General features: G+C 37.2%; 1 protein-coding gene across 7 annotated transcripts in view; it reads right to left on the reverse strand.

Moving 5' to 3' along the window:
• Nucleotides 1–1,216: 1,216 nt before the first annotated feature.
• Nucleotides 1,217–14,853, reverse strand: part of SMARCA2 (SWI/SNF related, matrix associated, actin dependent regulator of chromatin, subfamily a, member 2) — a 191,470-nt gene continuing 177,833 nt past the window's right edge. For all 7 annotated transcript variants that reach the window (XM_047767718.1, XM_047767711.1, XM_047767716.1 and 4 more), the window contains 2 exons: nt 3,822–3,964; nt 1,217–2,144 (listed from right to left, as the gene is read on the reverse strand). In XM_047767718.1, coding sequence (XP_047623674.1) covers nt 2,109–2,144; nt 3,822–3,964 — 179 coding nt within the window. In that variant the 3' untranslated portion in view covers nt 1,217–2,108. The remainder of the gene's footprint in view (nt 2,145–3,821; nt 3,965–14,853) is intronic.

Below are 14,853 nucleotides of genomic sequence, written 5' to 3' on the forward strand. Positions count from 1 at the left end.
GAGTTCTCCTTAGACAGTTCTAAGATATGAATTTTTCACCAAGCCCTTAGAGATGAGAGAAAACTCTTCCATTTTTTCTATAAGAAAGAATGGGCTAAGCTAAACTTTTTAAAACAATTGTGAGATAATTTTGGGACAAATGAAGAAATATGATGATAGATTTTATATGAGATACTAAGGAACTACCATGACTCTCTTTGGTTAGGAAAGTAGTATTATGATTAGCCAGAAGATATCTTTATTCTTAGGGGCTTTGTGATGAAGTATTTAGGAGTGAAGTGTTGTCATGATTGTGACATACTTTCAAATGGTTTAGTTAAAAAAAAAAAACAAGGGCTGGGGGGAAGATTAGTAACTTAAATTTTAGTAGGAGAGAAGAGTGTTCACTGAACCAGTCTTTCAACTGAGCACTTCTGATATCTTCCTAAATTGATATGAATATAGATTTATTACATACTAAACAATACTGTAAATACATATTATCATATATAGGCATACCTCATCTTACTGCACAGTTGCTTTATTGTGCCTTGTAGATACTGTGTTTTTTACAAAGGGTTTGTGGCAACTCTGCCTCAGGCAAGTCTACTGGCACCACTTTGCAACAGCATTTGCTCACTTCATGTTTTCTGTGGCACATTTGGGTGACTTTTGCAATATTTCAAACTTTTTCATTATCACATTTGTTTTGGTGATCTGATGTTACTACCAGCACTAACTAAGGCTCAGATGATGCTTAGCTTGTTTTAGCAATAAGGTATATTTTAATGAAGCTATGTGCATGGTTATTTTTTTAGACATAATGATATTGCACATTTAGTAGACTACTGTAGAGTGTAAACTGAACTTGAGATGCCCTGGGAAACCAAAAATCTTATGTGAGTCACTCTATTGTGATATTTGCTTTATTGGTCTAGAACTGAACCTGTAATATCTCTGAGGTGTGCCTGTAGACTTTCCGGTGAGTGAACAGAATTGAAGCCACTGGAACGCGTTGAACAGAGGCTTAGTGTGACTGGGTCCATGGCAGCATCTCTCCTGCTGAGTAAATTTCAAGTCACCAAAGCAAGAGATGCCTCTCTCATGATACACCTGGTTCATTCTGGGGGAATCTCACAGTTCTTTTAAATTTGTTTCCTTGCCCAGCTCTTGGCAGGAAACTATTACTTAGGCGCCAGGGTTTCAATCCCCTAGAACTCAAAAACCAGAGGCAATGTTTGTTGAGCTCAGTTATCTCTTTATTAGGAAAGCACCAACACCACATTCTTGGAAATTACTGGAATTTTATTTGCCTCAGGCTTATGACTTGCAACCAAAGACATTGTGCAAAGAAAGCAAAGATTAAGTACACTTTCGGGAGAAGGAGACGGTACACAATGGTAACACAGGAGATCAGGTTGACAAAAGAAGCCATCCATTACACTATATAGATTGCAATATTCAATAGCGGTTTCAACAAAACTTTTTTTTTTGTAAATCAAGAGCAAAAAAATTAAGCCATGTTTACAGTAGACATAAATCTTGTACAATTCAAAAAGCATTTTTTTCAGATGATAGAGCATAAAATGGAAAAATGTCTATGTAGGTGAAGTCTAACTATTGTACATTTATCACCTATTAAAGTTGCTTATATGTACCACAGTGTAAAAAAAAACAATACCGAACAAATAAAAACCTTGAAAATTGCCTGATGAAAAATAAAATAACCAGTGGCTTTTAATGGCTTCTCCTGGTTATCAGTGCTACAAAAAGACAAAAATCTTTTCATCTGAACAGGTGATAAAACCAGGCACAATCAAACCATTACCAAATTAGACCCACCCATAGAAATATACTATCCACCCACATATTTTCCATCAAAAGCTTTTCTGTTTGTTTTAACCTTGGAATCTTTGAGGCCCATGTGGTCACAATATGTTACAAAGATTTGCGTGTGTTTTTTTACACCATGATATCATATGTTTGTCTGGCACTATCCTAAAGCTAGTTTATAGATGATAATGATACAGAAACAACCCAGCGCCCGTGTGACAAATGAACTTACTGGGTAGAAACGAGAGAGAGGGAGGAGGACTTCAGTTCTACCAAGACAAAAATGTCCATACTGATCACTCATCATCAGTCCCACTTGCTTCTGACTGCTCCTAGAAATGCAAATAAAAGAAAAACAATGTAAGAGAAAACAAAAAAAAAGACAAGAAACTACCAAGAGGCACTGTAGAAAAGAAATGACATTTTGTTTTTCTTTTGTTTTGGTTTTAATTTTATTGGAGTATAGGTGATTTACAATGTTGTATTACTTTCATGTGTACAATGGAATGAATCAGTTATATATATCTATCTATCTGCATTCTTTTTTTCCCATATTGGTTATTACAGAGTATCAAATAGATTTCCCTATGCTATACAGCATGTCTGTGCTCCAGTTATATATTCTGAACATAGTGTGGACATGCCAATTCCATCCCCCCAGTTTCTCCTGTGGTAATCCTAAATTTGACTTTAAAACTGTTTTTTTTTTTTTCTGTTTTATAAATAAGTTCTTCTGTATCATTTTTTATTGAGTCCACATATAAGTGACATCAGATGATATTTGTCTTTGTCTGACTTACAAAAAAAAACATCTGGAAACAGTTAACAAAGGGGTATCGACAACTTTGATGCTGAAAAGGGGCACGCTGCTGCTTGGAAATCCCATAGCCGTGCCTGCCATCAGTCTTCTCTCTTGAACTTGGGTGTACAAGTTCATGGCTAATGATTTCTATGCCGAGCACTATGTTTTTAGAAAATTCATCAAGATAAAAGGGCCATGCACTTGATGCCTACTCATGGTACTTAAAGAAAACATAGGATTTTAAATGGATTTGAGGAGGCTTGTGCCCAGGTCAAGGCTGGGTGGGGTGGGATAAGAACACTGAACCTTTCCTAATAGACACAAAGGACACTATCTTGAAGGAAAATCAAACAAGCACACATGGAAAATTAACTTTCCGGAAGGGGGGGGGCGACGTGGGGGTGGGTGATAGGAAACTGGAGGTCCTCCAGAAAGTGAAGGAAGCAGACGGCCCTTCACAAGGCACTGTATTAGAAGTCTGTGCCACCAAGGACAGTGCGCCAGACTAGGTTGTGCTTTTTGGGTCTGAATTCAGCCTCTGCCATTTACTTACATGGCCTGCAGCAAAACACACATGACCTAAGCACTGATTTGTATCATATGTTGAGAGTGACCTCTTAGGATGTTAATAGAAGCATTCCATATGGTACCATAGGGAAAGGTACTTATTTCAGGGCCTGGTTCCATCCACGTTCTCTGAACCTTTCAAGTATTAAAAATAACACCTCTAGGTACTTAAAGATTCATCTGATGGTTTTTTTTTTTTTCTTCCGTGTAGCAACTCAAACCCCAAACTCTGATATCGTAACACTTTTTCTCATTCTTCCGTCAAATTCTTATTTCCTCTATTATTGCTATATACGAGGCACTATGCTGGGTGTTATGGATATAAAATATTAAGCGGCCATGGAGGAAAAACTCTATTTGTAAGAAGGCACTGAGAAGATAAGAAAGGGGAAAAGGGAACTTGATTTAGTAGTTTTTCATTTTTGAAGACTATTAAAAAGGCAATAAACAAAGCCTCGAATTCCTTGTTGTAAATCATGCAGTGCAGTTCCCATCCCTCAATAATGAAATCTCACCAAATCTTTACATTTTCATTTCTGGGTAATAAAGCGCAGCGGTGGGAAGGGGCATGGGATTGCGAGAGGGAAGCAGAAGTGGGGGCGGGGGGCCTCCCAGCTTCGGGCAAGGCAGCCCCACTTACATTTTCATCTTGCTCTTCATCACTGTCAAAATCGCTCACTACGGGTTTGGCTTTTCCTCGATTCGGCCTCTTCTTGCCTTTTCCTTTGTCCCGGCCTTTCTCATCTTTTTTATTGAGCTTGATTTTCACCTTAACAGATTTTGCTAAGACAAAACCAGAACAGACAGCAATGAAGCATCACAGGGAAATCTTTTTACAGGTAGTGAAATGACCACCTGCAGGTGACAAACCTAACATCCCCAAGTACCCAGAACCTTCTTGATTGTTCTATCTAGTTATAGGTAGCACCTCTTTCACTTACAAGCATGTCTCGGTTTGCATCATAAATTACAGAGTCCCCCTAAGCAGGCAACAAGGAGGAACGAGGTCCCACAGAGGGAAGCCAGGCTGGGTCCTTTCTAGGTCTCTTAATGGCTGAACAGGGAACTTCCTAACCAGGGGAGTGAGCAGCACTGCCTTTCCTACTGTGCGGAGGAGTATTGGCACATACTAAATAGAACTTGGACATGAAAAAGTGTATGAGGGAGTTCCCACTGTGGCTCAGCAGGTTATGAACCTGACTAGTATCCATGAGGATGCGGGTTCGATCCTTGGCCTTGGGTTGGGTTAAGGATCCAGAGTTGTTGTGAACTGTGGTGTAGGTTACAGATGTGACCTGTGGCTTGGATCCCCCAGCCCAGGAATTTCCATATGCCATATACCACAGGTGAGGCCCTAAAAAAAAAAAAAAAAGCGTTCATGAATGTAAAGGGTTAAAAAAAAAAAAAAAGCCAGTAATTTTACTGTGTAGATAACTAGTTGACTTAAAAGAAAATTCAAATAGTTCAATATTTTCAATAGCACAGAGAGGTACAAAAAGGAAAGTAAACAAAAAAACAAAACACTCAAATGAACTTGAAAGCTTTCTTTGCCATCTCTAGTCTGTTCTCTCTGGTGATTATTTCCAGAAAAAAACGTATGTGCCCATATTTGTAAATATATCTATCCATGTGGGTGTATGATCCTCTATAGATTGCATAAAATTCCATATATATAATTCTGAATAGAGAGAATATAAAGAATTTCAAGGTCATGCACAGTCAACCTTTGAACAACATGTGTTTAAACTACATGGGTCCATTTAAATAGGGATATTTTCCAAAAATACCACAGTACCACATGATCCACAGTGGGCTGAATCCACAGACTTGTTGAATCTGCAGGGGCTCCTGAAACCAATCCCCTGCATATATACCAAGTCATGACTGTACTTGCTTTATGTAGTTATCCCAAAGGATCTTTAGACATGCCCATATTCCATACTTTGCTTTTATACTCACATATGTGGGACATTTCTATGCCTCAGCTAATGCATACCTGCCTATTTCTTTTTAATGCCTGAAAGTTTTCCATCTTATGGGTGCACTTTAGTTAATTTAATTAGTCCCCTAGTGATGGGTACTGACGTTCCCAGCTTTTGGTGCCACTACAAACAAAGCTGCTATAAAGCTATTCACTGATAGATCTTGGCAGACTTTGGGAGAGGTATGCTGGACATATCCATATGGTAAATTTCTAACAGTGTTCTGTCAAATTAGCCATTAAAAAGATGGCACATATTTCCACGCTCACAGGGCTAGTCTGAGGATAGAAATAAAAACACTTGGAAGAGTTCAAAGGGCTACAGACCACAGTTATAAAAGTACGTCCCAAGGGAAACAGAAAACCTATTCCCTGGTGCTGTTTTGGGTGTCAAAAGAATAGCATTTTTAAGAATGGATGATGAAGTCACTTTCATTCTCTCAATGACAAAATGAAAGTCTCTTACTCAAAGCAGTTTTGGTAAACTATTGTGTTCGATGGGTCTCAGACACCTAGAGATAGATATTGCCATGGAAGGAGATTAAGAGATGAGAAGTTTTCAGACTCTTTTGTGAAAGGGAGGGACCCACAAACATTTAGAGAAATGAAGTCTTCCATGGGAGGGTGGGTGCACAAAAAAAGATAATAGCAGAGCTGTTCTAAACTGAAGTGTAGGGCAGTATATGGCCTTCCACCACCCCAAATTGGGCAAAGGCTGGCAAGTCATAGCACACAAAAGAGTATTCCTTGTCGAGGCTTCTAGCTATCATACCCAAATCTCTGATGCTTAGTGAGCTATAAGGCCGGGGTGTGGGGTTTTCTTGTCTTGGGTGGAGTAATTTAGGACAAGAAGCAAAGGCTGAGGATCAAAAAGTCTACCTATTAATGGAAATACATGAAGATATGAAGAGTTCTAAAATTTTAAAAATAATTTGAAAAGAAACAGTGAAATATGTTTATCTACACAGGTATAACTCTTCCTGACACAGGAGTACAGGAAGTCCATGCAAGGTGTGAGAGGGCAGAAGACTGACACTAAAGATAAAAAACATCCTCAAGAACATAATCTAAAAGCTCAATGGGGAGTTCCCATCATAGCTCAGCAGTTAATGAATCCAACTAGGATCCATGAGGATGCAGGTTCAATCCCTGGCCTTGCTCAGTGGGGTAAGGATCCGGCGTTGCTATAAGCTGTGGTGTAGGTCGCAGACATAGCTCAGATCTGGCATTGCTGTGGCCATGGTGTAGGCCGGCAGCTATAGCTCCGATTTGACCCCTAGCCTGGGACCCTCCATATGCCATAGGTGTGGCCCTAAAAAGCTAAAAAACAAAACAAAACAAAAACTCAATGGGTTTTGGGACAGTGGAAAGCTGCCAGACTTTGTGAATCAGTGGATATGTCCCTCCAAAAAACCCACCTGAAAGGCTGCCAGGGTGATTAGGCTAATAAACTGAACCATCAGATGGACCCTTTAAGTAGCATCCTAAGGCTTTAGGATACCACTTGATGGACCCATGAAAAGTTCCAATAACCAAGGGTAGAAGGCAGAAGAATGGCTGCCCAGAGATGTCCATGCCTAATCCCCAGAACCTGTGACTATGTTACTTGTCATGGCCAAAGGGATTCAGCTGGCCTTGAAATGGGGGGAGATGATCCTAGATGAAGCAGATAGGCCCAGTCTAATTACAGCAGTCCTTCAAAGTGGAAGAGGAGGAGGTTCTGGTTCAAGAAGATGACTTAGGAAGGTCCTGAACTCACCTCTTCCCACAGACACACAGAATCTAAACTATATATGGAACAACTTCCTCTCAAAAAGAGATAAAAACTAGCTAAGTGACATCTACACATGGGGCAAAGGAGAAAAACCCCATGTTGAATGAAGCAGGTAAGAAAGGTGGAGAGGCCAAGACACAATTTCATGATAAACCACATCCCTGGTGCAATGACCTGCAATTGGGAAGGAACTCAAAACCCAAAGCTTCTCCCTGAGAAGTGAAAGTTTGAAGCCCCTTTGGGACACTCCAAGTTTTAAAACCTGCACCTGAGAAACTGATTGTGAAAACCAGTAGGGCTCATGTCCCCAAGACCCACAGGACTACAGTGAATTCAGAAATGGCTCTTAAAAGTCTCATGCTCAGACTCACTTGTTCCAGGGCCCAAAGTCAGCTGACTGAGAGGCACCCAGTCTTTACATAAAAGAGGCTTATTTGCTTATCTTCAAGCATCTTCCAAGGGGCAGGTATCTAAGAGCTGAGGGTTATCCCTTCCAGAGACCTGGGAGGGTAGGTGATATTTTTGTATTCTCCCTGCACCACACTCCAGAGCACCAGTGTCCCCTGGGAGCTTTGACACACATGTGCTGCACAAGGGACCCTTCCATAGTGCCTGTTTGTGGTCAACCAGGACTTATACCTGTGGTCTCAGGGACTGTATAACTGCATACTTTAAAAAAGATGCTGCCTCAGGATCTGACTTCCAATCAGCTTGAATCTAGGTGTGGACTGAGATCCTCCCTTTTGGGACATGGCAAGTCCTTGGCACACCTTCAACTACTGAGAGCCACTAAAAAATAAAATGAGCAACGCAGCTCAGATTCCATGTTGCTGTGGCTCTGGCATAGGCCTGCGGCTACAGCTCCAGTTAGACTCCTAGCCTGGAACCTCCATATGCTGCGGGAAGTGGCTCTAGAAAAGGCAAAAAGACCACAAATAAAATAAAAAAAATAAAATGAGCAGCTTGGGAAATCACAAAGGTTTGAGAGACAACAAAGGGCAAGAGTACAGGGCTGAATGATAAGGTTCATCTTCTACATGATGCCACTCCTTCAAAACTGAGAGAGAAGGCTGTTTTAGAAAATGGGAGAGTCACAGAAAATAGAGGAATATGTTCCAAATGAAAGAAGATAAAACCTCAGGAAAAAAAAAATCCTTGATAGCGCCAAGATCAATTACTTAACCTGAGAGAGTTAAAAATAATGGTCATAAAGATACTCATGGAACTTGAGAGAAGAAGAAAAATGAAAATGGAACTTCAACAAAGAGAAAATACCACTGACCCTTGGACAATATTTGGGGGGAGTGGTTAAGGGCATCAACCCCTATGCAGTCAAAAACATGTGTATAACTTTACAGTTGGTCCTCCATATCTCCAATTCTTCATCCATAGATTCTACCAACTGAAGATGGTAGTAACACAGTATGTATTTATTGAAAAAATCTATGTACAAGTGGACACAAGCAGTTCAAACCTGTGTTGTTTAGTGGTCAACTGTAGAAGCAAGTACCAAACAAAAGTCACAAAGCTGAAGAAAAACTGAACTGAAAAATACATTAGAGGGTTCCAAAAACAAACAAGATGAAGCAGAAGAAAGATCACTGAACCCAAAGACAGTAGAGTGGAACCCATCTAACCAGAGCAGCAGAAAGAAAAAAAAATTAAGGAAAGGAAGTAAAGATAACTTAAGAGACTTACGAGACAACATCAAGTGGACCAATAATCACATTATAGGGCTCCCAGGAAAAAAAGAGAGAAGGGAAAGAAAACTTATTTGAACAAATAATGGCTAAAAACTTCCCTAATCTGCAGAAGGAAATACATCCAGATCCAGGAAGCTCAGAAAGTCGTAAAAAAGAGGGGCCCAAAGAGACCCACGCTAAGACATACTATGATTAAACATCAAAACTTAAAGACAAGAAGAGATCTTAAAGGCAGCAAAAGAAAAACAACTTGTTATGTACAAGAAGCCCCCACCGCAAAGGCTATCAGATTTTTCAGGAGGAATTTTGCAGTCCAGAAGTGAGTGGCATAAAATAGTCAAAATACTGAAGAAAAAAAACTTCCAAACAACAATAGTCCTCTTCCTGGCAAAGTTATCATTTAGAATTGAGGGGAGAAAAAGTTTTTCAAATAAGCAAAAACTAAAGGAGTTCATCACCAGTAACCTAGGTTTACAGGAAATATTAAAGGGACTTATTTCAGCTAAAAATAAAAGATATTAATTATCAATAAGAAAACACATAAAAGTTTAAATCTCACTGGTAAAGGTAAATACATGGTAGAGGTAATGGATTTATCATTTCTAAAGCCAGACCAGAAGTAATAAAATAAAAGACAAAAGTAGTAAAAATGACCATAGTAATTAGGGCATACACAAGTATATTCACAAGGTAACAAGATGCAAAATGTGTCATCAAAAACATAAAATGGGGGGGAGGAGTAAAAATGAAGAGGTTTAGAATGCATTCAAACTTAAGTTGTATCAACTTGAAAGAGAATATGAAAAATATATGTTGCAATATATAAGCCTCATGGTAACCACAAAGCAAAAACCTATAATAAATATACAAAGCATAAAAAGAAAGCAATTTAAGCATACTACTAAACAAAGTCATCAAAAAGGGGAAGAAAGCAAAAGAAGAAACAGAACTACGAAAGAGTCAGAAAATAATAAACAAATTACAGTAAATATATACCAGTTATTACTTTAAATTTATATGGACTGAAGTCTTTAATAACAAAGTGACTGAATGGATAAACAAGTCCTGTCTTCAAGAGACTCACTTCAACTTTATTTTAGTTTAGACACAGTCTGACTAAGTTAGCAGATGGAAAAATGTAGTCCAGGCAAATGGAAACTGAAAGAAAGCTGGGGGGATAGCTCTACTTGGATCAGACAAAAGAGGCTTAAATAAAGACTGTAATAAGATATAAAGAGAGGCATTACATAATGGCAAAGAGGTCAATCCAAAAAGAGAATATAACATTTATTAACAGATATAAAGGGACAAATATACATCAATACAATAAAAATAGGGATTTAAATCCTTCTTTCATTAATGGAGAGATCACCTAAACAAAAAGTCAGTAAGGAAACAATGGCCTTAAATGACACACAAGATCAGAGGAACTTAAGCACTAACATACATAATTCATTCAAAAGCAGCAGAATACACATTCTTTTTAAGTGCACATGAAACATTCTCCAGGACAGAGTGTATGTGATGCCACATAACCGGTCTTAATAAATTTAAGCAGACTGAAATATCAATTATCTTTTCCACCCACAACAGTATGAATCCAGTCAATTACAGGAAGAAAAATGGAAAGTGCATAATTATGTGGAGACTAAACAACATGGTACTGAACGACCAAAGGATCAACAAAAAACCAAAGAGGTAAATAAAACAATACCTTCAGACAAATGAAAGCAGAAATAAAACATACCAAAACTTACGGAGTGCAGAAAAGCAACCCTAGGAGAGCAATTCAGTGATAAATGACTCTATCAAGAAACAAGAGAAATCTCAAACAACTTAACTTTATACCTTAAGGAACTAGAAAGAGAAGAGCAAATGAAGCTCAAAGTTAGTAGATGGAAGGAAGGAGCAAAGATCAGAGTCAAAAACTATCAAATAGAGAGTAAAAAGACAATAAAAGATCAATGAAACTCTCTTTATATCTTATTACAGTCTTTATTTAAGCCTCTTTTGTCTGATCCAAGCCTCTTTTGTCTGATCAATGGTTTTTTGAAAAGATAACAAAAATTGACAAACCTTTAGCTAGACTCACCAAGAAGAAAAGAGAGAGTAATAATAGAGGAAATGTTATAATGCTATCAGAAAAGTGCAAACAATAACAGGAGACTACTATGAACAAGTATGTCCCAACAAATTGGACAACCTAGGAAAAACACATAAATTTGTAAAAGCATACAAGCTACCAAAACTACTGAATCACAAAGAAACAGAAAAAGATCAATTACTAGTGAGGAAATTGAATCTGTAGTTAAAAAAAATAAATAAATAAACCTCCCAAACAGAAGTCCAGGGGACTGTTCCAAATTCTTTTTACAAGACCAGCATTATGCCTAATACTAAAACCAGACAAGGATGCCATAAGAAAGGAAAGTTGCTGGCTGATATCCACAATGCACAGAGATGCAAAAATCCTCAGCAAAATATTACCAAACTGAACTTAACAATGCATTTACAAAATGATATACCATGATCAAATGGGATTTATTCCAGAGATGCAAGGATGGTTCAACATCAATCAACATGATATACTGCATTAACAAAATGAAGGATAAAGCTTATATGATCATCTCAATAGATGCTAATAAAGCACTTGAAAATATTCAACATTTGTTTCTGATAAAATCTCTCAACAAAATGAGTAGAGACAGAATGTACCTCAACATAATAAACTCCAAATATAACATGCCCACATTTAACATCATACTCAATGATGAAAAGCTAGAAGGTTTTCCTCCAAGATCAGGAGCAAAATAAATATGCCCATTCTTATTCAACCTTGGAAGTCCTAGCCAGAGCAATTATGCCAGAAAAAGAAGTAAAAAACACCTAAATTGGAAAGGAAGAAGTAAAACTGTTGGTACTTGCAGATGGCATATTTATATATAGAAACCTGAAGACTCTCCCTAAACCATTAGAACTAATGAACAAATTCATTAATGTTGCATCATGCAAAATTGATATACAGAAATCAGTTATATTTCTATACTATAAAAATAAACAATCAAAATGAGAAATTAAGAAAATAATTCCATTTACAACTACATCAAAATGAATAAAAACAACTCAGAGTAAACTTAACCAAGAAGGTGAAATATCTGTACACTGAGAACTATAAGTCAATGATGAAGAAAACTGAAGAAGACACAAATAAAAGGAATGATATTCAGTACTTATGAACTGGAAGAATTAACATTCTTAAAATATTCACATTGAAATAGTCTACAGATTCAATGCTGTCCCTAGCAAAATTCCAATGGCATTTTTCACAGAATTAGAACAAATGATCTTAAAATTTGTATGAAGCCATAAAAGACACTGAGTAGCGAGAAATTTTTGTGAAAGAACATAAACCTTAAGACATCAAGCTCCCTAAATTCAAACTATCTAACAAAACTATAGTAATAACAATAGTATGGTACTTGCACAAAAAACAAATAGATGAGTGAACATAATTGAGAATCCAGAAATGAGCTTATGCATATATAGTCAATTAATTTGCAATAAAGCAGGCAAGAATATACAATGAGGGAAAAAACAGCTCAATAAATGGTATTGGAAAAATGTGCAGCCACATGCAAAAGAATGAAACTGAACCACTATCTTATACCACACACAAAATGAAACAAGAACTGAAACCATAAAAGTCCTAGAAGAAAATATAAGCAGTAAGCTCCTCAGCATCTGCTTGGAGATGATCTTTTGATTTGACACTAATTGCAAAGGCAATGAAAGCAAAACAAAACAAGTGGGACTTCATCAAATTAAAAACCTTTTGCACAGCAAAGGAAACCACCAAGAAAATAAAAAGGCAGTTTACTAAATGAGAGAAAATTTTGGCAAGTCATATAGCCATAGTATAGGGTTAATATCCAAAATGTATAAAGAACTTATACAAATCAATAGTGAACAAACTATCCAGTTAAAATATAGGCAGAGGACCTGAGCAGACATTTTTACAAAGAAGAAATACAGATGGCCAATAGACACTTGAAAAGGTGCTCAACATCACTAATCATTAGGAAAATGAAAATCAGAACTATAGTAGGTATCACCTCACACATATTAGAATGGGTATTCTCTCAAAAAAAAAAAAGAAAGAAATAACAAGTGCTATTTGAGGATGTTGAGAAAAAGAAACCCTTAGGCATTGTTGAAGGGAAAGTAAATTGGTGCAGCCATAACAATATGGAGATTCTTCAAAAAATTAAAAATAGAACTACCATATGATTGAGCAATCCCACTTCGGGGTATTTATCTGAAGGAAACAAAATCACTATCTTGGAAAGATGTATGCCCCACTGTGTTCACTGCAGCATTATTTACAGTAGCCAAGATATGGAAATAACTTGTGTCCAACAATGAATGACTAAAGAAAATGTCAGATGTATTCACATATATATGAATATTATTCAGCCATTTAAAATAAAGGACATTGTGACAACATGGATCAACCATGAGTGCATTATGCTAAGTGAAATAAGTCAGATACTATATGATCTCACTTACATGTGAAATTAAAAAAAAAAAATTAAAAAAACTGAACTCAGGAGTTCCCGTTGTGGCACAGCAGAAATGAATCCAACTAGGAACCATGAGGTTGCAGGTTCAATCCCTGGCCTCACTCAGTGGGTTAAGGATCCGGTGTTTCTGTGAGCTGTGGTGTAGGTCGCAGACACAGCTTGGATCTGGCATCACTGTGGCTGTGGCGTAGGCTGGCAGATACAGCTCTGATTGGACCCCTAGCTTGGGAACCTCCATATGCTGCGGGTGCAGTCCTAAAAAGACAATCAATCAATCAATCAATCAATACCTGAACTCATAAATATAGAGAACAGATTTGGTTGTTGCCAGAGGCAAAGGATAGGGTGGGAACTGGCTGAAGGGGGTCAAAAGTACAAATTTCTAGTTACACATAAGTCAAGTGATTTAAGGTACAGCATGGTGAGAATATTTAATAATACTGTACTGCTTATTTGAAAGTTGCTAAGAGAGTAAATCTTCAAAGTTCTCATCATGCAAAAGTTTTCTTTGTTGATGGATGTTAATTAGATTTACTTTGATCATTTCACAGTATATACAAATATTGCATCATTAGGCTGTATATCTGAGCCTAATATTACATATTAATTATACCTCAACAACAAAAAAAGAAAGTAAAGAAGAGGAGGCATAAGAGAGGGTCAACAAGATGTAACATGAGAGGGAGATAAAGGAAATGCATTCTTCCCTAAGCCCCCAGAAGAGGGTAGTCCACTGACACCTTGATTTTGGTCCAGAGAAACCCATAGCAAACCTGCGACTTACAGCAGTGTGAGAGTAATAAATGTGAGTTGTATTGAGGCACTAAGTTTGTGGTAATTTGTGACAGAGGCCATAGAAAGTTAATAGACCAAGTCTCGAGAGAGATTAGAGAAAAGAAACTCAACCCAGTGGGATAAGAAGGTAGCTATTTGAAAACAGATTACAAATCTGGCTCTAAAATAAGGAAATACTTAGCTAAAATATGATTATGTAGACTTAATCATCAAATGCTAGGATATTAAACCTAGGGAGTAACCATATGAACTTCAAAAGATTAAATTAATAATTAAAAAGTAGAATCACTAAAAAGAATAATACTGAGATCAGATTCTGATATGGGAAAACAGACACTTAGGTGCACTGCTGAAAAGGATATAAACTTCATTCTGTGTGGCAATATGTATGCATCTCATGTTTTAATAATGTGTGCAATGATTTATGGGTAAGAATTTTCAGGACAGCATTATGAAAACAATATATGAAAACACTCATTGCTATGGGGAAATGGTCATAATAGAAAATAAGGCTACAAAACAGTGTGCTATACTTTAATAAACTATGTATAGAAAAAAATTGGAAGACGACTTTTCAAAATGTCAAATGTACCTTAGGGTATGGAATTACACAAAATTTCCCTTTCTTAACAGTATTTTCCAAGTTGTCTGTACTAAGTATGTTATTAGGAAAAAAAAATCTAATAAAAAATATAAAGCCTATCCTTACTGTTTTACATAGGATTTATCACTTTGAGAGGAGGTATGGGGTGAAAACATAGGTAAGAAAAAATTTCAGATTTCTGAAGGCAGGTTTATCTTTTAAAATATTAGGGTTATCAATCAGGGCTGGGATTAGG

This window comes from Phacochoerus africanus, chromosome 2 (genome assembly GCF_016906955.1).
Source record: "Phacochoerus africanus isolate WHEZ1 chromosome 2, ROS_Pafr_v1, whole genome shotgun sequence".
Taxonomy (NCBI): Eukaryota; Metazoa; Chordata; class Mammalia; order Artiodactyla; family Suidae; genus Phacochoerus; species Phacochoerus africanus.